Source organism: Pseudorca crassidens, chromosome 13, assembly GCF_039906515.1.
Source record: "Pseudorca crassidens isolate mPseCra1 chromosome 13, mPseCra1.hap1, whole genome shotgun sequence".
NCBI classification, from domain to species: domain Eukaryota; kingdom Metazoa; phylum Chordata; class Mammalia; order Artiodactyla; family Delphinidae; genus Pseudorca; species Pseudorca crassidens.
Window position 1 is genome coordinate 46,636,366 of NC_090308.1, and position 25,926 is coordinate 46,662,291.

The 25,926-nt window shown below is 40.1% G+C and overlaps 1 protein-coding gene and 1 long non-coding RNA gene across 2 annotated transcripts in view; both read right to left on the minus strand.

Annotated features, from left to right (window-relative positions):
* Positions 1 to 25,926, minus strand: part of LOC137204634 (uncharacterized) — a 269,332-nt gene that overhangs the window by 147,026 nt on the left and 96,380 nt on the right. The gene's annotated exons all lie outside the window — the stretch shown is intronic.
* RFPL4B (ret finger protein like 4B) lies at positions 23,461 to 24,475 on the minus strand. Its single transcript, XM_067702948.1, has one exon. It carries the CDS (start codon positions 24,372 to 24,374, stop codon positions 23,469 to 23,471), a length of 906 nt encoding a protein of 301 aa, XP_067559049.1. The 5' UTR covers positions 24,375 to 24,475; the 3' UTR covers positions 23,461 to 23,468.

The following is a 25,926-nucleotide window of genomic DNA, read 5'->3' on the forward strand; positions in this document are numbered from 1 at the left end:
CCCTACATCACCACAAAAGGCTCATGGTTAGATGTGACGCCAGGTAAGTGTTAGGTGTGAATTGGAACGCAGGTGGATTTATTGAGAGTCTAAACAGGGAGTAGGTGGACTTGCCAGCTCTCTTCCGCAATCAAGCAGAACAAGTAACTACCCCTTAGTACTTTCCCAAAAGAAGCTGAAAGATCTATTCTTTGAGGAAGAATAGATCAACAAGAGCAACAAGAGTCTAGACTGAAGGATGCAATGACTATGGCAAAGTGTAAGATTGAAATAAGGATTAATGAAAATGTACATATTGAGTTCTCAGACTCTAAAGCATTTTACTGTGACCAGAATTCTTCTCTGGAGAAACTGAACAGCTAGAGACAGAAAATACCCACAGAGTAAGTTTTTGGCATCCTCTGACCAAAAGGTAGTTTCAATATCTGTCCATCCCACAGTGAACCCAGGAGTCAGAAGCTTGATGCACACGTACACAACTTCTAACCCACTTTCTAGTGACTCATTTTTAATTATGCACAAAAAGCCCAGGATCATCAGATTTGAGGAACTCTTTAAATATCTAAGATGAGCATCAACTTAAACAAAAGGAACTCAGAGGAAGGAAAGACAGTGAAACCAGAAAAAAAAAGTTTATTCCTATAATTAATAACCTCGGACAGTCCCAAAAGGCCACACTCCCCATTCCATTCCCAACTCAGAAAAAAGCCAATGGTGGCCTGAGAAACATTAAAGACTGAGAAACCCTATCACATCTTTTCTTATATGTGTTAATTCCCTGTATTAACCAACCACTTACACTGAAAATGATGACATGGAAGTTAAGGGAAAAAAGGGAAAGACAGAGTAGCCCATATTTTGCATACATCAAGAAGTGAAATAAAAACAGTTGAGTTAGTTTTTTCCCTCATCTGGTAAGAACAAATTACATATGCCTGCATGAAATACAAATTATATAATTTCAGTGATTCTGCATATAAATTAAGTGTTCTTATATTTGCATTTAGAACTGGCTTTGTATAATATAAAGATGAATGATAAAATTTATGCTAACAATTAAAAATTATATATACATTTATACTTACTATGACACTAAATAGCAAATTAAAAACACTGACAATTTGAGAGAGAGACTACGGAATAGAGGGAAAGCTTATATTTTAGTACCTCTAATGGCACTTTTTTGAGCAATTCCCTACGCACCAAATGATTTTAGTAGAGTCAGAATTAGGAGAATTTTTCTAACTTCGCAATCAGTTTTTCTTGCATTTTTATATTTCAATAGCATGATACCCAGACACTCTGACTTGCTTTTCTGTGAGAAGAGTGTCTCTCCAAACTTCACCCCCTTCTCTAACATTTTACAAAGGGCAGTGGAGTGAAGCAGCAAGCACTCCACCGCACCCTACACACACACACACACACACACACACACACACACACGCACACACACCTCCAGCCATTCTGTTCTTCAGGTCCTGTGCTTAAGCTTTCGGACTCCTTTTGTTACCACAAAGGCAGCAATCACTAACTTACAGATGAAAGGGTGCCAAGACTGTGTAATGCTGCTACCATGAACTGACCCAATCCTGACCTGTTTTGCACAAACAGGCTATGCCAGTTCTGAAATTATCCACTAGAGTGTGCACTATTTATTTCCAATTCATTGAGGATGACTCATATTAGTGACATTTAAAGGCAATCTATTCCAACCCTCCAAACTCACCCAAATGCTCCACCTAAATTAAGCACTCAGTATTAGGGATCTCAAAAACAAAACAGAAGAGTTGTATGTAGTGGGTCGAGTGGCCAATGTTGAAGCAGCAACAACTACCTACCTTAGTCCAATGACAGGATAATTTCTTAATCTAAGAACTGTCAACCTAAGGATGAATGTGATGGGCAGCATATGCACCATGATTTATCTGTGTTACCTATACACACACACATACAATCCCCACTTCCGGGAAAAGATGAAGGAGTAAAGATGAATCTCAGGTCAGTAACCAGGAAGGAGAGATGTGACACAAGCAGCAGTCCTGTCTGACCACCAGAGCTGAGCCCTTCTTATGGTAGCCCTGGTCTCTCTGCTGCTGTGTATCAGAGCAAGGCAACTGCTTCAGAGTTTGTTAACTCAAAAGCAGGCTTACTTGTCAATGATGAATAAATAGGATGAGCTATTAACTGTGTGTCTTATGATACAGAGAAACCACGCATTCACCAAGAGTGAGGAGTTACCATCAGGAGATCAGCCTGCCTGTGACTCCACAGAACCTTCCATAGGGAGAGATGGGGAGGAACAAACACCTAATCTGGACAGCTGAGATTACGGATACTCATTATTAAGGAAATACAAATGGACTTTTCTCAGTAGTAATTTATGTGCAATGCTCATAATATCATTCATTCAGTACCTCTTCCTCAACTGAAATTCATGTGTTTAATACAATCGTCTTTCCATAGTCTGTTGTGAGCACACTTAATGTCACTTGTTTTTTTTTTTTAGTATTATGAAACCAAAATTTCTGTACAAATTCAACCTGTTTCACTTTATGGGAGTAACTGACTTGTTTACTTCTGTAGGGCTGGCCTCTTTTCCCCTGTCAATACTAACCCCAGAAATCTCTGAAACTATCATTGTTTCCCCATCAGCTAAGACGTTCCAGACCTATCTTGCTTTCCCCCCACATTTAGCAGTAGACACCCTCAATGAGACCTCGTGCATTTTGGAGAAACATAGTACAAAATTCCTGAAATCCGGGTCCTAGTCTGCATTTCATAACATTCATATCACCATTGGCAGTAAACTGCCCAATATTAGAAGCTGTGTAAGTGATTTTAGTAGCTCAGGGGTAGACTTCCAAAGTCAGTACTTCAGCTACCTATGTGAACTAACTAGTGTTCCCCAGGATTGTCACAACAGTGGGTGTTTACTGCAATGCACATAATCTCTAGTGTAGGTACTCTGGTGGTAGAAAACTGAGTTAAATACAAAAACTTTTTCCTCTAAAATGGTAGAAACCCATAATGTGTCCATATCTATACATAACCAAGCACAGGTCCATTTCTGGTTGATTTTTCCTACATTATCAAATACAGGATAGAAAATGTTATTAACACACTCTGGCAAAATGTCCCTTGGCTCTTGGTCTCAGTTAACAAAGAAGCAATTCAATGAAATGTAGTCCATCTACTTCACTGTTCTTACTAGTACTGCCCTTGGGGATGAAATATATATTCTGTACAGGTGACCAACATATAGAGGGGTTGGGGTTTCCTTTGACTTTCCCTTTGTCCTAAATAGGATATTTTACTGCAGCTTTCTTAATTTTTTGTACCTGTTACACATCAGTTATGAATGTAGTAGTTAAATTTGTAACTTCATCTATAGGTTACAAACCCTTTTCTTGACAAAGAATATCTTTTTTTTTTTAATTAAGCTTTTGAGTTGATTTCTGTTACTTCATACCAAAGGGTCTTAATTTTTAAAGGTTGTCTCAAGTAGTCTGCTACTTGAATATGGAACATCCTTAGCATTTTAATCAAGGAAGTTCATGGATGGAAAAGCTGCTATTTTCTGACAAAAACCTACAGGATTCAGAATTCACTGGCACATTTTTAGCAAGCTAAATTGGAAACTTTAATCAGGGACTGAAAGTCTGACCATTTCCAAAGTATAGAAAAGTCAAAGGTGAGAAGATGCTCGCCTGGTCTGTGCTCTTCACAGGTCTCTTGCCTGAATTATTAATGATGGGAGAAGACAGTACACTCTTATAAAAATTTCTTTATGGGCTTTGCTTACAATTATTTCTCTGTCTGTCTGGATCTTCTGAGGGACCCTGCCTAGGGTGAATATTGACTTTAGGGCCTCTAAAATCTTCTGAGCTGCTTGTCTTTGGGATTCTCTGCCCAGGGAACTCAACAGCACAGCAACAGCCTTTAGGATAAACTAACTCACACTGTTAGGCTTACAAAACTGGTCCATGCCCACGAGGTCGCCTGCTCCTGAGATCCCCATCTGGAACAAAGCTCTGTAGAGCAGAGCCCTTAATACAGATGCTTGCAGAGGCCAGAGAGCCATGTAAATTGATGCACCTGACTGCTGAAAAACAGTAAGGGAGGTGAGCTGTGGGGGATTGCTCCACATCTACCCACCTCCTGGCTCCCACCAAGCCAGATCTTAGGTTGTCAAACCTTCCTGTTTCTCAAGAGGAAATGGTTTATTTTAGAAATGTCAGATGAGTAGTATGGGATGTATCATGCCATCAACTCATGACTCATGATCTTCATTTGTTCTTTATTTTATTTTAGAGTTTTATCCCCTTCATCCCATATAATCCAATTTCTCTCCCCCTCCATATGCTTCCAACCTAAAGTATGTAATATTTGTACTTTCAATCCAACTTCAATATTTTTATTTGTATGCGTATGTGTGAGAATCTTTAAAATACAAATATCACTGCTTGGGTATGTTTAACTTACATAAACAGTATAGGACTACAAAAATGATATTTTAGAGATCTATCCGTGTGGCTAAATGTCTGCTTGGGTTATTCCTTGTGACTGCTGTGTACAGGTCAATAATTCGACCCGATTATTCCCTGTTTTCTTTTTGCTACCACAAATAATGCTGTGTTAAACATCTTCATAAAAACCTCATGGTGCACCATTGTGAGGGTTCCCTAGTGTTGAAAGTCTATATGGTAATTACTTAATTCCATTAGGTTATTACCTTATTGCTTTCAAAGTGACCATACCATCTACGCGCTACCCAGCAGGGCCAAACTCTCCACCTCCCCACATCCTCAGCAGCACTTGATATCCTCCTTTTTATATTTTGCTCTTCTGTAAACACTATCTCAGACTTTTAATTTGTGTTTTGTTGATTATTGTGAGGTTAACATCTCATCTCTGTATATTTTTAACTATTAGGGTATCTCTTAATCCTTGCCATTTTTCTATAGTTTCTTTTTCTTGCTTCCTATAGGAATTTATCCTGTTTTAACAAAGATATTAATTCTTAGTCCTAAATATTCTATAGATCTTCTCCTGAAATATCACTATTTCCCAAATTTGTCAATGGCATCCTTTATTATCTGTCATTAAGCGCTGACTGGAAAGCTGAAAGTTCACACCTTCCAGACTGCATTGCAGTTGTGAATGGCCAGATAACTAATTTTGATGTAATAAAATGCAAACTACTATGTGTAAAATAAATAAGCTACAAGGATATATTGTATAACATGGGGAATATAACCAATATTTTATAATAACTATAAATGGAATATAACCTTTAAGAATTGTGAATCACTATGTTGTACACCTAAAACCCATATAATATTAAACATCAATCATACTGCAATAAAAAAAAGTATGACAAAGTTCAAACTCAGTGACAAATAAATGCACATTAAAACAAACAACAGGGCTTCCCTGGTGGCGCAGTGGTTGAGAGTCTGCCTGCCGATGCAGGGGACACGGGTTTGTGCCCCGGTCTGGGAAGATCCCACATGCCGCGGAGCGGCTGGGCCCATGAGCCATGGCCGCTGAGCCTGCGCGTCCGGAACCTGTGCTCCGCTGCGGGAGAGGCCACAACAGTGAGAGGCCAGTGTACCGCAAAAAAAAAAAAAAAAAAAAAGTTGGAGCTCTCCAAAATTTGTTACCGATTTAGAAGTCTTTCCAATTCAAAGGATCCAAGGAGCTAGCCCTACAAATATTTGCTCCAGATAGCCTATTTTAGAAAAGAGTAAACAACTCTTACCACTCTTATTTCCAGTAGACCATACAGGCAAGGATCCAGGAGGCTGACTGACATGGTAGGAACTTACCTTCCGCCAGCCTTAACTGCACTTGTAAAAATCAGTTTTTGAAAGCCAAAAAAACAGAGCCTCATCTTAGCCATTTCAGGGCGAGATTTCCTTTAATTCCCAATTAAGTAAGCTCATGCTACCATATATAAACCCAGCTGGTATCCCCATAGGTGGCTGTCCATCCGGGAGCTGCTCAGCCTTTGAGACACAATTTCCCATGATTAATTTGGTAGTCTAATTCAGATATGAGATATGATCTAAACTTTCTGAGGACAGTGTGGTGGATCGCATGTATGCTGCTTCTGAGTCTAGCTCCCCAAGGAGTTACCCTTGGGTTGGTTCAGCTCTTTTACATGGCTCAGTTTCTCCCTCCAACAGTCCAGAACTCCCTCTGACAGTGCTCAGAGGACTGGATGATCAGGACTTATCTCCTGTATCCCTGGAAGAGCAGTATTTACTGAATAGTTGTAGTGGGATTCCCCTATAGAACCACTGCACATCTTCAGCAAGTGGTGTTGGGAGAGCTGGACAGCTGCATGTAAATCAGTGAAGCTAGAACACACCCTCACACCATACACAAAAGTAAACTCAAAATGTCTTAAAGACTTAAATGTAAGACAAGACACAATAAAACTCCTAGAAGAGAACATAGGCAATACTTTCTCTGACATTAATCATACCAATGTTTTCTTAGGTCAGCCAAAATAACAAATGGGACCTAATCAAACTTACAAGCTTTTGCACAGCAAAGAAAACATAAACAAAACAAAAAGACATCCTATGGACTGGGAGAAAATATTTTCAAATGATGCAGCCAACAAGGGCTCAATTTCCAAAATATATAAACAGCTCCTACAATTCAATAACAAAAAAACAAACAACCCAATCAAAAAAGGGGCAGAAGACTTAAATAGACATTTCTCCTAAGAAGACACACAGATGGCCAAGTATGCACATGAAAAGATGCTAATCATTGCTAATTATTAGAGAAATGCAAATCAAAACTACAATGAGGTACCAGCTTACACCAGTCAGAATTGCCATCATTAAAAAGTCTACAAATAACAAATGCTGAAGACGGTGTGGAGAGAAGGGAACCCTCTTACACTGTTGGCAGGGATGTAAATTGGTGCAGCCCCTATGGAAAACAGTATGGAGGTTCCTCAAAAAATAAAAATAGATTTGCCACATGATCCAGCAATCCCACTCCTGGGTATATACCCAAAACTGTAATTTGAAAAGATACATGCACCCCTATGTTCATAGCAGCACTATTTACAACAGACAAGACATGGAAACAACCTAAATTTCCATTGACAGAGGAATGGATAAAGAAGATGTACATATATACAATGGAATACTACTCAGCCATTAAAAAGAATGAAATAATGCCATTTGCAGCAACATGGATAGACGGAGAGATTATCATACCAAGTGAAGTAAGTCAGAAAGAGAAAGACAAATACCATATGATATCACTTATATGTGGAATCTAAAATATGACACAAATGAAACAAAAACAGACTTACAGATATAGAGAACAGACTTGTGGTTGCCAAGCGGGAGGGCGAGCGGGGGAGGAAAGGACTGGGAGTTTGGGATTAGCAGATGCACACTATTATATATAGGATGGCTAAACAACAAGGTCCTACTGTATAGCACAGGGAACTATATTTAATAACCTGTGATAAACCATAATGGAAAAGAATATGAAAAGAATATATATATGTATAACTCAGTCACTTTGCTGTACAGCAGGAATTAAACACATTGTAAATCAACTATACTTCAATAAAATTAAAAAAAAAAAAAAGGAACCACTGCATGTCACGAGGATTGATCCTCAGACACTTCTAGTAGGTTCTCAAGTCACCTGAGAACACCCTGTGGCCAGACGGAGCAAATGTCCCTTGTTCTTCAGAACTGAATAATCCAGTCTCATTTCCCTAGCAAAAGGTTTGTTTAGACCCTATATTAACTGGTTTTTTTTTTTCAATTTAAGGCAAATTTAACAAAAACCCAACCATTTATATTTCCCTGGGCCTCCTGCCCAGATCCCCCTAGGTCCCTGCCTAGGAAATGTACCGGTGCCCCTTAAAACTCTAAGTCTTAAGTGAAAACAGCTCAAATAAAATTCATCACTTAAAAGCAATGAGATCCAGATATCAGGAGAACTCTCTGGAACACCTGAGGAGTACTAAGAAGCTGGTGGGGTTCAACAGGGCCCGTGCTGGTACTCAGTGCCAGTTGGGAGTAGACACCAGGTGTCCTCTGGTGGGTATCTCTAATATCCTTTTGGCTATATCATGCATATGTTAACAAAATTAGTCAGTAGTTAATCTAAGAAAAAAATGGAAAATTTTATTTGAGCCAACCTGAGGATTATAACCCTAATGGCCCCTTACAAGATTAAGTAGGAAGATTATGTCCTAAGGAGGTCTGGTTAATCCAGATGCACAATACACACTAAAGGGGAGGGAGGAGGTCCAAACTGGCAGAGTAAAATTATATGTTTAAATTTTTCTTGTCTTGCTATAAAATATAAATTTTATTTCATCAGTTTCCAGCTCCCCGTTCTCAAATTTCTTACAAATTGCACCTCTTGGTACTTCCTTCTTGTCATTCCAAGAGAAGGTAACATGTGCTCTGGGCCCATGAACTTCAACCAGAAGCCTCTGTACACACCTGAGATATATTTAGATTACCAAGAAGCAAGACGTGAGGGTAGAAATTCTTTGATGTCACAGACCTTCATTTATGGTGGGAAAGGGGAGGGTTTAATTGCCAATATAGAAATGAGGACCAGAAAGAAGGAATCTCATTATTTTCAGCACAGTGCTGATGAAGAGATGAGTGACTGGCTATCAGTCAATCATTAGCCAATCATTTATCATCACTACACAGATCTGTATTTTTAATACGGATGTTCAGAAAAATAATCTAGACAAATAGGACATGCCACTTTATTTTTTAAACTCTGCCACACTTTGTGAAGTTCAGATGTCATTGGTTCATCTCTGCCATCTTCATCAAAAAACAAAAAATGAGCTTAAATGGAGCTTCAGTGGTTATGAGAAGCACAAAGTAAATGTTTTTAGAAAAATATATGGCAATCATTGGTAAGGGTTTATGTATTTAATCTGCCTCAATTTGTAACATTAAGGAGATACAACCTATTTTGAACTTAAAAACTCTTGATGAGAAGTGTTTGTGCTTCTGAGTAGAACAATTTTTTTTTTTTTTTTTTTTTTTTTTTTTTTTTTGGTACGCGGGCCTCTCACTGTTGTGGCCTCTTCCGTTGCGGAGCACAGGCTCCGAACGCGCAGGCTCAGCGGCCATGGCTCACGGGCCCAGCCACTTCGCGGCATGTGGGATCCTCCCGGACCGGGGAACGAACCCGTGTCCCCTGCATCGGCAGGCGGACTCTCAACCACTGCGCCACCAGGGAAGCCCTAGAACAGATACCTGACAAAGTCTGTTTGTGGTTTCTAAAACCTGAATTTTTTTTTTTTTTCTCCAGAACTCAACCATTGGATTTAAGTGCTATGTCTGAAGAAGAAAAGATATACGTTTCATGCACAATAAAATGTATGAATAAATAAATAACAGTATATGAATAACAATAAAGACCTTCTAGAACTACTTATAATAATTAGCTTTCCAGGACTCTGGTCCATTTTAATCAGGGAAAAGTATAATCTCAGTTCTATTCTTTGGTTCATCATGTTGCAGAAAAAACAGTAGGTAGATACACCTTTAAAATAATCTTTATATATTAAATTAAAATTCCTCTTCTCAGGCTATCTGGAGTATCTGGGTCTGAGCTAATTATTTACAAGCCAAAGTCCACCTCCTCCTCTGCCTTCTTTTGTGGACTCTCCACTCAAGCCAAGTCTTAAAAACATCAACACCTTTAATGATAAACTTGCACCCCTGTTATGCTTCTGCCCCTGTTAGCCTAGCTCAGGATCTCCAGCACTGCCCAATACTGGGCTTCCCCCTTTGGCCACAGATTGTATGTTCAGAGCCTGGTAAAGTGAAGCATTAGCATCCTTTTTCTCTAAGAAATCACTGCCAACTTCCTGCTCTTACCCTTCATTAAGGTCTCCAGAGAATCACCTGAGATCACAATCCACGTCCTTCAATAAATCTGGCATTGCAGCCTTTTCTAAGGATTTTACCAAAACATCATTTTTTTAACTATCTATGCTTAAAAAATAATTTCTTACTTGAAAGATACGGGGCATGAGGTCAGTCTGTTTTTACTGGTATTTTGTAGTAATTAGACACTCTAGCAATTTTTTGATGGCAGTCACAGTGCCATGGGTTTTATTGTGAGAAGGATTAGTGGCTTCCTGGAAAAACAAAGGAAGTGTTACACTTACAAATCTTATTGAGGACTGTTTCCAGAAAATTGGCTAAGTTGATAAACACAGTACGGGAAGCCCTCATTATCTGAGACTTGGGAAAAGACCATTTAAAGTAAATCTCCTTAAATACTCTCAAGTGAAAAAAAGCAAGGTGCAAAGCAAAGTATGTACTAAATGAACATTTTTGTAAAATATATACGTATACATATAGAATACCTCTGGAAGAGCCCCCAAGCAATTGGTAACCACAGTTGTTTGTGGGGAGAATGAGGTAAGTGGGGACAAGAGTGTCTTGAGACAGTTACACTCTGTGCCTTTTTGAATATTGTACCATGTGCTTTCATTATCTGGTTTTTAAAAAGGTAGCGAGTATCAGAATGTGAAAAATACCTCTGGTGGATACAAATCCAGAAGTTGGAACTTTAAGATCATTAGTCCCCTTGAAACAAGCTACATCTCAGTCACTGTGGCAGGATCCCAGGTGCTCCTTGCAGGCTTTAGATTGACACAGTGGCTGGGGCAGGGCAGGGCTTGGGGTTGGTGAGGAGGGTCCTGATTTTTTTCTTAAGCACCTTAAGAAAACTAGAAAAAAAGTGCCTTCCTGTTTTGAGGTTGGAAACCTTGATACAGAAAAGTACAGGGAGGGACTTCCCTGGTGGCGCAGTGGTTAAGAATCCGCCTGCCAATGCAGGGAACATGTGTTCGAGCCCTGGTCTGGGAAGATCCTACATGCCGTGGAGCAACTAAGCTTGTGCGCCACAACTACTGAGCCCGGGTGCCACAACTACTGAAGCCTGTGCACCTAGAGCCCATGCTCCTCAACAAGAGAAGCCACCACAATGAGAAGCCCGTGCACCACAACAAAGAGTAGCCCCCACTTGCCACAACTAGAGAAAGCCTGCACGCGGCAACGAAGACACAATGCAGCCAAAAATAGATTAATTAATTAATTAATTTTTTAAAAAACACATTAAAAAAACAACAAACGAAAGTACAGGGACTCCATAATTTAGGTAAATAAATCTTGGACCAGCTTAGGATATCTGGCGCTACTTAAAGTGAAACTCTCAGAGCTGAGTCAGAAGGGAGAATGGGAATGTTGATTGGATGTTTGATGACATTAAGGAATCATTAACATTTTATATATGATAATGGTATCATAATTTTCTTAAGTGCTTTTCATTTAGAGATATTTAGTGAGCATTTATGGATGAAATGATGTGTGAGATTGGCTCTTAAGTAATCCAATGAGGATTTTGGACATTTGTTGATAATTGTTGAAACTGAGTGATAAGTACATGAAGATTTGCTATTCTGTCCTCTAAATATTCTGTCCTCTAAATGTTTGGAATTTTCTATTAAAAGAGAAAGCAGAGGTGCACTTTGCACATTGTCTTTCAGTTATTGAAGCTGGTCAGTGAAGAGAGGAAGGAAGCTGAGGGCAGACTGTGAGTCTGCAAAATCCTGGAAGACAACCGCCAGGGCACCAAGGAAGACAAGGTGAAATAGACACAAGCATTTAGGGCTGCTCCACAGTTCTCAAGACAGGCACACGGGGAAGGAGTTCTCTGGACAACACCCAAAAATCAATCACCACCATGTCATAGAGATGTTGGTGCCCCAGAGTATGAGTCAGGAGTAAGGCCAGCTGCAAGGAGAACACAGAAATGAGTGTGTTTGTCTCGGGGGCCCAGAGGTGAGGCCAGGTGAAAATCCTGGGATTGGAGATAAAGGAAACCCAGCCATATTCAATTCAGGAATCAGCCAGTTTATTGCACACAATTAGCCCACAACATAGGTCAGTCAAAGGAGGGATAAGGGAGTAACACGCCACTCCAAGGAGAAGCCAGGAAGGAGGCATCTCAGCACAAGCAGGTGTCTTTGGTCCAGCAATGGATCTTGGGACAAATGTGAGCAGGAAGTCGCCCTGGGCTCCCACAGATAAGCCTGCAGCAGCATCCAATGGAACAGGCTCTCAGCCAGGCAGGGTGGGGTCCTCCAGAGAACAGGCTTCAACTCACTCTGCTCAGTGGTCTCTTGGAGTAAAGGTTACCCCAGGAAAGGGGGTCCCGAATCTATCAGTTCCTCCTTCTGTTCCAGAGATGTACTTGGCCATCAAACTTCTTATCTAAAGTCATATTCTTAGTTTATCCCTCTAAGACTAAACAACCAGCGTGGAAGTTCACACTGGCCACTACAACTCCATTTTGAAGTACTTAACATGTCTTAACTTAAATCCTAAACATATCACACAGGATGAGTAGGAATCATAATACAAAAGAAATCACATCAACAATTCTGCAGCCTGTGGAAGGAAAACCACATTCACAGAAAGACAGACAAAATGAAAAGGCAGAGGACTTTGTACCAGATGAAGGAACAAGATCAAACGCCAGAAAAACAACTAAATGCAGTGGAGATAGGCAACCTTCCAGAAAAAGAATTCAGAATAATGACAGTGAAGACGATCCAGGACCTTGGAAAAAGAATGGAGGCAAAGATCGAGAAGATGCAAGAAATGTGTTACAAAGACCTAGAAGAATTAAAGAACAAACAACTAGAAGAATTAAAGAAAAAACAAACAGAGATGAACAATACAATAACTGAAATGAAAAATACACTAGAAGGAATCAATAGCAGAATAACTGAGGCAGAAGAACAGATAAGTGACCTGGAAGACAGAATGGTGGAATGCACTGCCATGGAACAGAATAAAGAATGAAACGAAATGAAGACAGCCTAACAGACCTCCGGGACAACATTAAACGCAACAACATTTGCATTATGGGGGTCCGAGAAGGAGAAGAGAGAGACAGAGAAAGGACCCGAGAAAATATTTGAAGAGATTATTGTAGAAAATTTCCCTAACATGGGAAAGGAAATCGCCACCCAAGTCCAGGAAGCACAGAGAGTTCCAGGCAGGATAAATCCAAGGAGAAACAGGCCGAGACACATAGCAATCAAATTGACAAAAATTAAAGACAAAGAAAAATTATTGAAAGCAACAAGGGAAAAATGACAAATAACATACAAGGGAACTCCCATTAAGTTTAACAGCTGATTTTTCAGAAGAAACTCTACAAGCCAGAAGGGAGTGGCATGATATATTTAATGGGATGAAAGGGAAGAACCTACAACCAAGATTACTCTACCTGGTAAGGATCTCATTCAGATTCAACAGAGAAATCAAAAGCTTTACAGACAAGCAAAAGCTAAGAGAATTCAGCACCACCAAACCAGCTTTACAACAAATACTACAGGAACTTCTCTAAGCGGGAAACATAAGAGAAGAAAAAGATCCACAAAAACACACCCAAATCAATTAAGAAAATGGTAATAGGAGCATACATGTCGACAATCACCTTGAATGTAAATGGGTCAAATGCTCCAACCAAAAGACACAGACTGGCTGAATGAATACAAAAACAAGACCAGTAATATATGCTGTCTATAAGAAACCCACTTCAGACCTAAGGACACATACAGACTGAAAGTGAGGGGATGGAAAAACATATTACATGCAAATGGAAATCACAAGAAAGCTGGAGTAGCAATACTCATATCAGAAAAAATAGACTTTAAAACAAAGAATGTTACAAGAGACAAGGAAAGACACTACATAATGATCAAGGGATCAATCCAAGAAGAAGATATAACAATTATAAATATATATGCACCCAACATAGGAGCACCTCAATACATAAGCCAATTGCTAACAGCCAGAAAAGAGGAAATTGACAGTAACACAATAATAGTGGGGGACTTTAACACCTCACTTACACCAATGGACAGATCATCCAAACAGAAAATTAATAAGGAAACACAAGCTTTAAATGACACAATAGACCAGATAGATTTAATTGATATTTACAGGACATTCCATCCAAAAACAGCAGATTACACTTTCTTCTCAAGTGCACATGGAACATTCTCCAGGATAGACCACATCTTGGGTCACAAATCAAGCCTCGGTAAATTTAAGAAAATTGAAGTCATATCAAGCATCATTTCCGACCCCAACGCTATGAGATTAGAAATCAATTACAGTGAAAAAAACGTAGAAAACACAAACACATGGAGGCTAAACAACACGTTACTAATAACCAAGAGATCACTGAAGAAATCAAGGAGGAAATCACAAAATACCGAGAGACAAAGTACAGTGAAAACATGATGATTCAAAACTGACGGGATGCAGCAAAAGCAACTCTAAGAGGGAAGTTTATAGCAATACAAGCCTACCTCAAGAAACATGAAAAATCTCAAATAAAATCTAACCTTACACCTAAAGGAACTAGAGAAAGAAGAACAAACAAAACCCAAAGTTAGTAGAAGGAAAGAAATCATAAAGATCAGAGCAGAAATAAATGAAATAGAAACAAAGAAAACAATAGCAAAGATCAATAAAACTAAAAGCTGGTTCTTTGAGAAGGTAAACAAAATTGATAAATCATTAGCCACATTCATCAAGAAAAAGAGGGAGAGGACTCAAATCAATAAAATTAGAAATGAAAAAGGAGAAGTTACAATGGACAATGCAGAAATACAAAGCATCATAAGAGACTACTACAAGCAATACTATGCCAATAAAATGGACAACCTGGAAGAAAGGGACTAATTCTTAGAAAGGTAAAACCTTCCAAGACTGAACCAGGAAGAAATAGAAAATATGAACAGAACAATCACAAGTAATGAATTGAAACTGTGATTAAAAATCTTCCAACAAACAAAAGTCCAGGACTAGATGACTTCACAGGTGAGTTCTATCAAACATTTAGAGAAGAGCTAACACCCATCCTTCTCAAACTCTTCCAAAAATTGCAGAGGAAGGAACACTCCCAAACTCATTCTATGAGGCCACCATCACCCTGATACCAAAACCAGACAAAGATACTACAAAAAAAGAAAATTACAGACCAATATCACTGATGAATATAGATGCAAAAATCCTCAACAAAATGCTAGCAAACAGAATTCAACAACACATTAAAAGGATCATACACCATGATCAAGTGGGATTTATCCCAGGGATGCAAGGATTCTTCAATATACACAAGTCAATCAATATGATACACCATATTAACAAGTTGAAGAATAAAAACCATATGATCATCTAAATAGATCCAGAAAAAGCTTCTGACAAAATTCAACACCCATTTATGATAAAAACTCTCCAGAAAGTGGGCATAGAGCTAACCTACTTTAACATAATAAAGGCCATATATGATAAACTCAGAGCAAACATCATTCTCAATGGTGAAAAATTAAAAGCATTTCCTCTAAGATCAGGAACAAGACAAGGTTGCCCACTCTCACCACTATTATTCAACATAGTTTTGGAAGTCCTAGCCACGGCAATCAGAGAAGAAAAAGAAATAAAAGGAATACAAATTGGAAAAGAAGATGTAAAACTGTCACTGCTTGCAGATGACTTGATACTATACATAGAGAATCCTAAATATGCCACCAGAAAACTCCTAGAGCTAATCAATGAATTTGGTAAAGTTACAGGATACAAAATTAATACACAGAAATCTCTTGCATTTCTATACACTAACAACAAAAGATCAGAAAGAGAAATTAAGGAAACAAACCTATTCACCATTGCAACAAAAAGAATAAAATACCTAGGAATAAACCTACCTAAGGAGGTAAGAGACCCATACTCAGAAAACTATGACACTGATGAAAGAAATCAAAGATGACACAAACAGATGGAGAGATATACCATGTTCTTAGATTGGAAGAATCAATATTGTGAAGATGACTATACTACCCAAAGCAATCTACAGATTCAATGCAATCCCTATCAAATTACCAGTGGCATTTTTTACAGAACTAGAACAAAAAATCTTAAAATTTGTATGGAGACACAAAAGACCCCAAATAGCCAAAGCAGTCTTGAGGGAAAAAACGGAGTTGGAGGAATCAGACTCCCTGACTTCAGACTATACTACAAAGCTACAGTAATTAAGACAATATGGTACTGGCACAAAAACAGAAACATAGATCAATAGAACAAGATAGAAAGCCCAGAGATAAACCCACATACCTACCATCAAATAATCTATCACAAAGGAGGCAAGGATATACAATGGAGAAAAGACACTCTCTTAAATAAGTGGTGCTGGGAAAACTGGACAGCTACATGTAAAAGAATGAAATTAGAACACTCCCAAACACCATACACAAAAATAAACTCAAAATGGATTAGAGTCCTAAATGTAAGACCGGACACTATAAAGCTCTTAAAGGAAAACATAGGAAGAACACTCTTTGACACAAATCACAGCAAGATCTTTTTTGATCCACCTGCTAGAGTAATGGAAATAAAAACAAAAATAAACAAATGGGACCTAATGAAACTTCAAAGTTTTTGCACAGCAAAGGAAACTACAAACAAGATGAAAAGACAACCCTCAGAATGGGAGAAAATATTTGCAAACAAATCAGCAAAGGATTAATCTCCAAATGTATAAACAGTTCATGCAGGTCAATATTAAAAAATGAAACAACCCAATCCAAAAATGGGCAGAAGACCTAAATAGACATTTCTCCAAAGAAGACACACAGATGGCCAAGATGCACATGAAAATCTGCTCAACATCACTAATTATTAGAGAAATGCAAGTGAAATCTACAATGAGGTATCACCTCACACCACTTAGAATGGGCATCATCAGAAAATCTACAAACAACAAATTCTGGAGAGGGTGTGGAGAAAAGGCAGTGTAAATTGATACAGCCACTATGGAGAACAGTATGGATGTTCCTTAAAAAACTAAAAATAGAATTACCATATGACCCAGCAATCCCACTACTGGGCATATACCCAGAGAAAACCATAATTCAAAAAGACACGTGCACCTCAATGTTCACTGCAGCACTATTTACAATAGCCAGGTCTTGTAAGCAACCTAAATGCCCATCAACAGATGAATTGATAAAGAAGATGTGGTACATATATACAATGGAATATTACTCAGCCACCAAAAGGAATAAAATTGGGTCATTTGTAGAGACGTGGATGGATCTAGAGACTGTCATACAGAGTGAAGTAAGTCAGAAAGAGAAAAACAAATATTGTATATTAACGCATATATGTGGAACCTAGAAAAATGGTACAGATGAACCGGTTTGCAGGGCAGAAATAAAAACACAGATGTAGAGAACAAACGTATGGACACCAAGTGGGGGAAATGGCGGGGTGAGGGCGGTGTGGCAGTGGTGGTGGTGGGATGAATTGGGAGATTGAGATTGATATATATACAGTAATATGTATAAAACAGATAACTAATAAGAACCTCCTATATAAAAATAAATAAAATAAAATCCAAAAAATAGAAAGAAATCACATCATAACACAGGCTTAAAATGGAAAGCTGTTTATTTCTGTATCACATTGGTCAAGTCAGAGGTAAAGTTCCAAGGCAAGCTGAGAGGCTGTGCAGCCGTCAGGGGTCCCTGTACACTTCATGGGCACAGGCTTCTCTCAGGCCCTGAGGCAGCCCCTTACCCTTACAGTCCAAGAGAGTAGAGCAGCAGGATGAAGGAAGAGACCAAAAAGTGGGCAAAGAGGGAGAGCCAGCTGTTTCTTAAGAAAGGTTCTTAGAAGCTTGCCACAAGGAAGTCTAAGACCAGGCTGCATGTGGCACCCATACATATCAGTACATTTTAGAGTCTGGGCAGAATCTGCCACCTATGAAAAACAAAGAACAGCACTCACCAAACTCTAAGTGAACATGTACAGACTGTCCAGAGACAGTAACCTCTTAAGAAGCAGAAAATCTCACCACTTTTTCCTGATTGCTTTCTATGGAAAAAAGGTGGCCCAGAAAGGCTTGAACAAGAACCTTTTTCTTACAGAAAGTCCTGAAACCAAATATTAAGAATACAGGCTTGGGACATTATGGTGAACAGTCATTTTTATACACACTTTGGGGTATTATCAGGGTACCAGAATTGATGAAAATCTTGTGATCAATATGCAGAGGGGCTGGTGGTGGGCTAGAATGCCCATAATGTTATCTGAGTTTTCTAAACACACTGATCTAATCCCAGCTAACCTCCCTCATTCCCCCTCTCTTCTCTTCAACTGTTCCAGGGTTTCTCTAATTTGTTTTGGTTTTTAATGCAAGAATTAAAGTTAAATTAAAACTAAAATGGAATTAAATTTTAAATTAATTAATGGACTTAATTCAAGAATGAAAATTAAAGTGCACTCTGTCCTCTAGTCCACTGGTTTCTAAATGTGGTCCCCACCAGCATCACTTGGGAACTGATTACAAATGCAAATTTTGGGGCCCCACCCCAGACCTACTGAATTCATCCAAGAAATTCTGAGGCACAATAAACTTTTGGAACCAGTTCTTTAGTCCAGTGATTTTCAACCCTGGCTGCACACTGAAATCACCTAGAAAACTTGGAGAAGTACCACTGTCTGGATCCCATCCCCGAGGTTCCAATTTGATTGGTTTAGGACGTGGTTTGGGGTCTGGGAACTTTTGAAATTCCTCACATGACTGTAAGGAGAAACCAGGGCTGAGAACATTGCTCCTGCCGCTTATGTCATCTGAGCCTTTATGGCCAAAAAAAGTCATTCAAATCAACTATGTCTTGGAATGGTGGGGAACTAGTCTTCCTCCCAAATAGAGATGTTGAAGGTAGTGTAAGCTTTTCCCCGTCCCTGTGACTCAGGTGGGAAGGACTGAGTTCCTCCTTCACCATTAGCCTTGGTTGGAACTCAGCCCGGCCCTCACTCTTCTTTCCCTGCATCTCCACAGCCTTTTCTTGTTCTCCTTCCCCACCTAGCCTGTAGTTTTAGTCAGTTATGCTAATTGAGGTAGGGTGGGATAGGTACTTAATCAGTTTAGTCCAAGAAGACCACAGTGGAAAGAACATTATGTATAAAACGTATTGCTTGGAGGGATAGTGAGGGAGAGGCAGAGGTAGATGTGAAAAAAAGAGTAAGGGGTATGATTCCGTCCAAGTTTGGGTGGGGAGGTATTTTATTAAGGATTCCCAGATTGGGGTAGTAAGGGCTGAGGGCTGGAAAGCTGAAATTTGAGAAGGGCTGTTGGAAGGGAGGTGGGAGGTGCAATAATAATTGTTATTATCCTAATATACCAATTAGATTCAGAATTGTAATTATCCTCATACTACTATTGCTTTTTGAGGCAACCAGAGCTCTGTTCCCCAAATTGACTCCACCTTTACCCCCAGAGCCAATTAAAACCTTTCCGTATACATCAGTCCACACCACAATTTGCAACAGTGGGAGGGGTTAGCTGGGGGATGGGAAGAAGGAGGGAAGGAACTTACACAGATGTGTGAGGGGGATGGGCACACCAAGATGCTTTCTTCTATCAATCCATAAGTAATACCAAACAATTGTTTCATTACTAAAAGACTAGTCAAAATGCAATACCTCTTCCTGAATAAGTTTAAAGTATTTTAAAAACTGGGATTAAAAAGATGTTTCCAACATGGTAAGGAGTATGTTAAATAAATAGCCAACCTCACACGTCACCAAAGATACTAGATGGTGTCACTAATTGGCAACAAATAGCACAGTCTACAAGCTAAACAATCGAGGTGAATTATCAAATTTAATCCATATAACAATCCTAAAGGCTGGGTTTCTTATTAATCCCTGTTTACTAAGTAGGAAACTGAGGCATAGAGAAGTTGGATAACTTGTCCAAAATCACATAACTGAAAGTAACAAAAATAGGATTTGAGCCCTGGGAAGCTGGCTCTGGTGGAAAGAAAGCTAGTGCTCCTGGAGAGGAGTGAGGGGAGAGTGTGGGGGAGGGCATCTGAGAGAATTTATTCCCCCTGACCTATTAATCCTTGCAGGGTTTAAGACAGGAATGACCTGATGGATAGTTTAAAAGAATCATTTTGGTGCCCGGGTGGAAGTGAACTATGGAAAGATGCGGGTGGAGCAAGGAGGTTAGGAGGCTGTCACAACCGTCCAGATGGGATACGTGTGAGGTTTAGATTAGGGCTGTAGCAATAGACATGCTAAAGAGTTGGATATGTGAAATATTTTGCTAAGGAAAAATACCGATTGACAACAGGATGAGAATGTGACCCAGCCCCCATCATTTCCCCTGGGCCACAGTGATTCAGATAGGAAAAAAAGAAACAGGCCAATCATTGGCCACTGGCATTTTCCCTTAATGTTTGATGAAGAAAAAAATCACTCAGGTCCTTTAGCTGGGATGAAGGAAAGCTTAGAACTTAAATCCCCCTGAAGAAGAGACAGAAAGTCCCTTAAAGCAAATGGTCCTTGAGAGAAGCTGAAATATGCAGATTATAATATATACTGTTACCTCTAGTCCTAGGAAACTGGGGCTGCCTTCTCTTTAGCACTCAAAGACATGAGAAGCCCAGGGACCTTCCCAGCTTTTCAAATTGCACTTCTAACCTATTGGTGAGTTCTGAAATCAAATTAGTGTGTGAGACCAGCATTTTTTCTAATAAAATATAATAAAATAAAATTATAGTGTTATTACTTGTCATAGGTATTGTCTCAGAAAACTTTTGTTTCAACAATACAAACACCTGTTAAGGTGGATTGGGGTGGTCCCCACCTAGGCCCAGTGTCAGAGAAGGGCAAGGAGACCCCTGAAATAAAATCATATGGATCAAAAGGGAATAACAACAACAACAAAACACCACAACTGGGCTGTCCCTCATCTCCAATGGAGCTGGAAAGAAATGGGAGATGACAATTCTGTTAGGGAACCATTAACCGAAACCGCTCACACTGGCCAGGCACGATGAGTTGTCTCACCACAGGAGGTCCCGATAAAGAACATGGTGCTGCCACTGAAAACTAACCAGGAGAATTCGGGATGGGCCAAAAGGAAGGAGGAGACGCCATCCCATAATATTGTCCTACCAACTTCCCAGAATCCTTTGCGCTAGACTCCAGCTTGGCTGAGAGATATTGGCACCACCAGGAAGGACCCTGAGTCAGACCAAATATGGGCCAAGCAAGATGATTGGCCAGAGACAACCCGGAAACTAACCTATTACCATAAAACCTGAGACTGCGAGCCACGTGGCAGAGCAGTTCTCCTGGGTTCCCTTACCCTGCAGCTCTCCGCCCAGCCATAGCCCCTTCCCAATACAGTAAGTCCCCTACATACGAACGAGTTCCATTCTGAGAGCACGTTCGTAAGTCCAATTTATTCGTAAGTCCAACAAAGTTAGCCTACGTACCCAACTAACACAATCGGCTATACAGTAATGTACTGTAATAGGTTTATAATACTTTTCACACAAATAATACATAAAAAACAGACACACAAACTAAAGAAAACATTTTTAATCCTACAGTACAGTACCTTGAAAAGTACAGTAGTACAGTACAACAGCTGGCATACAGGGGCTGGCATTGAGTGAACAGGCAAGAAGAGTTACTGACTGGAGGAGGGAGAGGAGGTGGGAGATGGTAGAGCTGAAGGATCGTCAGCAATAGGAGATGGAGGGCAAGCTGCAGTTTCACTCACACCTGACGTTGATGGCACAGGTTCTGGTTCCTTGCTGGATTCCATTCTATCTACCCTCTTGAAAAAACGATCCAGTGATGTCTGGGCAGTAGCTCTTTTTTTCTCGTCATAGATGACACGGTAGTGCTGGATTACATTCTGATCGGCTGCTGCAACCTTCATGTACCGTTCTACGTTCGGGTCCTATGACTCAAAAACTAACAGTGCCTCCTCAAGTAAAGAAAATCCCCTTGCCATTTCCTGTGTTGTGAATCTCTTTGGTTCTTCAGTTACTTCTTCTTCCTATTGTCTCTCTTTGTCCCTTCTCTGCGCCTGCAGTTCCATCAGGACTTCATTAGTAAGCTCCTCGTGTTGCACAGCAAGTTCCATCATTATCACTTGGCGCTTCTTAGCAGTACCAACTACATCACCACTGCTTTTACGCTTGCTTCTGGACAACTTGGGCTTGAAATAAAGATACCGTACTACTGTACTCTATACGGTACTGTACAGTAAAATACACAAAAGCACAACCACTTGTAGAGGATGCACGTACGTGACAATGTATGCCAGACATGTAAACTAACTTACGTGATTGGACATGTGAACGTACATTTGCATCTTTGAAAGTTTACAACTTGAAGGTTCTTATGTAGGGGACTTACTGTAAAGTCTTTTGCTTTGTCAGTACATATGTCTCCTCAGGCAATTCATTTCTGAGTGTTAGACAAGAGCCCACTCTTCGGCCCTGGAAGGGGTCCCTCTTCCTGCAACAATTCTGGGTCTCTTTGGAAAGGAAGTCAAAGTCAGAGTCCAGAACATGTCCCAACCCAGCATTCCTAGGACAGATGCCACCTTGGAAGTGGCTGACTCAGTAAAATTTTAAAAATACAACCCGAAAGCCCCTGAATGGTTTGAAAAGGAGCCATCATGAGCATTTAAGACTGGGGTGTGGGAAACTGCAGTCTAGGACAGTGTGGGTGTGATGGGGGGAGGGGCACAAATTACAGATAGGTTGTGAGAGGATCCAGTGTTCCACAGTCATTTCCCTCCTTATATAATTGATTCCAGAAGGTCCAGAATCTTAGAGAAACTGTTACTGGACCAAACTTGGGTCTGCTCACCCGTGTGTAGTAAAGTCAATCTATTGACAACGAGTTGTGGTAGAGGCAAGTGCAACGTTAACTGCAGGGCACCAAGCAAGGAGTCCAGGACAGATACTCTCTGACTGACCCTATTGGCACCTTTTTGGCCATCATATATACAATACCACTTTGACAACCACCCAATATGCCAATTATTGAACATCCTTATTAGGACAAACATGAATCACCACTAACACTACCTCAGTGAAAGGTTCTTTGTCTTTCAAGAAAGTAAAAATAAAAAACAGTTCTTTCCCAGTACATTTGTCTCTCTCATTTAACTTTCATGTCAAAATATCTCACTCTGGCATCTCATTCTTCTTTTTCCCCAGACAGTTATCATTATCAGGAATTATACTATAGAAAAGGCATGAAATAATGAAAAAGGCATTGTTCCTATCCACAAAATGTAATAATTTAATTTATAATCTAAAACTCCCCATTGTATATACTACAGAATAAATGCAGTGTAGTCTCGAATCATCACAGCTGTTTGGCTGAGAGATATAATCATCCCCAAGTAAAGACTGAAAAACTGAGGCTTTAAAGTGCTTAATAACACCCCCTACACCCCATAGGTATTTAGCTGCAAGGTCTACAAAATATGCCTTCAAATCAATTAAAATTGCTTAGCTACAAAGTCTACAAAATTGTCTCTTCTTGGGTCATTCTGACATTTCTCACATCAGAGATCTCATTCACCTCACAGGAGTTTTCTAGGAAGGGATGAGTTCCTGATGGACAGATGGTTAGGGGGCCACCATTATCACCTTCTCCGGGGAGCTCAGGACTAAAGAATGGACACAAAGGCTCCAAACAGGAGAAATTACTGTGTATGTAGATGAGGGCATCATTGCTAACATCAAAAAACTTGATTTCTTCCAACTCAATATCTAGAAAAATTCCTACTTGGCTAAGGCCAGGGCTTGCAGGAATTCTGGTTTCTGGGATGGAGCAGGTATAGATTATTCCTGCCTTCATGCTGATGATCCAGAAGCCATGTTCAGAGGAAAAACCGCTCTTCCTCTTCCTGTCAACCGATTTTTTGCAGACCCCCAGAGCCCACTCATTCCCCTCTCCCACTTCTACCACCCAGTAATGACAGCCAGAGGAGAAGCATGGAGTGCCCAGGATACAAGCCCAGTATGCAAATCTCTGGGGATCTTCCACCAGGTTCTGGCAGATCTTCCCACACTGGACACTCCTTAGGTCATCAGAGAGGACAAGAAAGGGGTTGGCGGTGGCTGCATCCAGAGTTATGTCCTCCCAGAACTTCAGGTACTCGTCATTCACATGCAGACCCTGCTCCAGTTGGGAACCATGCTGTGTGATGAGAAGAATCAGTTCTCCAACTTGCCATTCCTCCAAAGGAGGATTCTCATTGACGCCTCGACATACGGGACAGATCAATTTCAGATCCTTCTGTTCTTCCATCCAACTTTGCATGCAATCAAAGCAGAAAGTGTGGGCACAGGAGAGAGCAATGGGGTTGAGGAAAACCTCCTGACAGACTGGACAGGCTGCCTCCTCTTGCAGACGGTTGGCCATGGTCCCTGAAGTTCACTCTTTAACAGACTTGATCTGAAGCGGCCCTTTATTAGCTTCTGGGAGCGATCGGGAGCCTTCAGTACCTGATCTGCTCTTCAATAGTCAGGATGTACCTAAATCCAATACAAAAATTAAATAATGTAAACCTTTCTGTAGTTTAGACAAGAAAGTGACACTAAGTCAACAGAGAATCATAGCAAAGGCACTGTCTGTGAGGAAAACTATCCAAAATTTAAGTGATCACAAGAAAGAGAAATAGGACAGTTGGACATTGTCTTTTCATGGGGGACAGCTTACCTTGTCTGGAGACTTCTGGGTGAAGTCTTGTCTGCTCTGACCACAGCTTCTCCCCGTAGGAGGTGAGCCAAACTGGGTCTTTTTTTTTTTTCCCAACTGGGTCTTTAACAGGAACCAGGAGCACAGTCTCTACCCCCTAAACAGCATTACTTTGTAAGTCACTTGCAGTTGAAGAAAAAGAATTTCCACACCTAAATACAATCATTAAAAAAAGAAAAGGCCACCTACTGAATGGGAGAAGGCATTTTATATATCTGATAAGGGGTTAACATCCAAAACATACAAAGAACCCATACAACTCAACATCAAAACGAAAAACCCAGTTTAAAAAATGGGCAGAGGGGCTTCCCTGGTGGCGCAGTGGTTGAGAGTCCGCCTGCCGATGCAGGGGACACGGGTTCGAGCCCCGGTCCGGGAAGATCCCACATGCTGTGCAGCGGCTGGGCCCGTGAGCCATGGCCGCTGAGCCTGCGCGTCCGGAGCCTGTGCTCCGCAACGGGAGAGGCCACAACAGTGAGAGGCCCCCGTATCGCAAAAAAAAAAAAAAGTGGGCAGAGGATCTGAATAGACATTTTTCCAAAGAAGACATAAAAATGACCAACAGGCACATGAAAATATGCTCAACATTGCTAATCATCAGGGAAACGCAAATCAAAACCACAATATCACCTCACACCTGTTCAAATGGCAATCATCAAAAAATCTACAAACATGGTACAGCCACTACGGAGAACACTATGTAGGTTCCTTAAAAAATTAAAAATAGAGCTACCATATGATCCAGCAATCCCACTCCTAGGCACATATTCAGAGAAAAGCATGGTTCACAAGGATACATGTACCCCAATGTTCATTGCAGCACTGTTTACAGTAGCCAAGGCATGCGAGCAACCTAAATGTCCATCAACAGATGAATGGATAAAGAAGATGTGGTACATAAACACAATGGAATATTACTCAGCCATTGTAAAGAATGAAATAATGCCACTTGCAGCAACATGGATGGACCTGGAGATTATCATACTAAGTGAAGTAAGTCAGACAGAGAAAGACAGACATCATATGATATTGCTTATATGTGGAATCTAAAAAAATGATACAAATGAACTTACTTACAAAACAGAAGCAGATTCAAAGACTTAGAGAATGAACTTATGGTTACCAAAGGGGAATGGATTGAGGGGAGAGATAGATTGGGAGTTTGGTATTGACATGTACACACTGCTGTATTTAAAATAGATAACCAACAAGGACC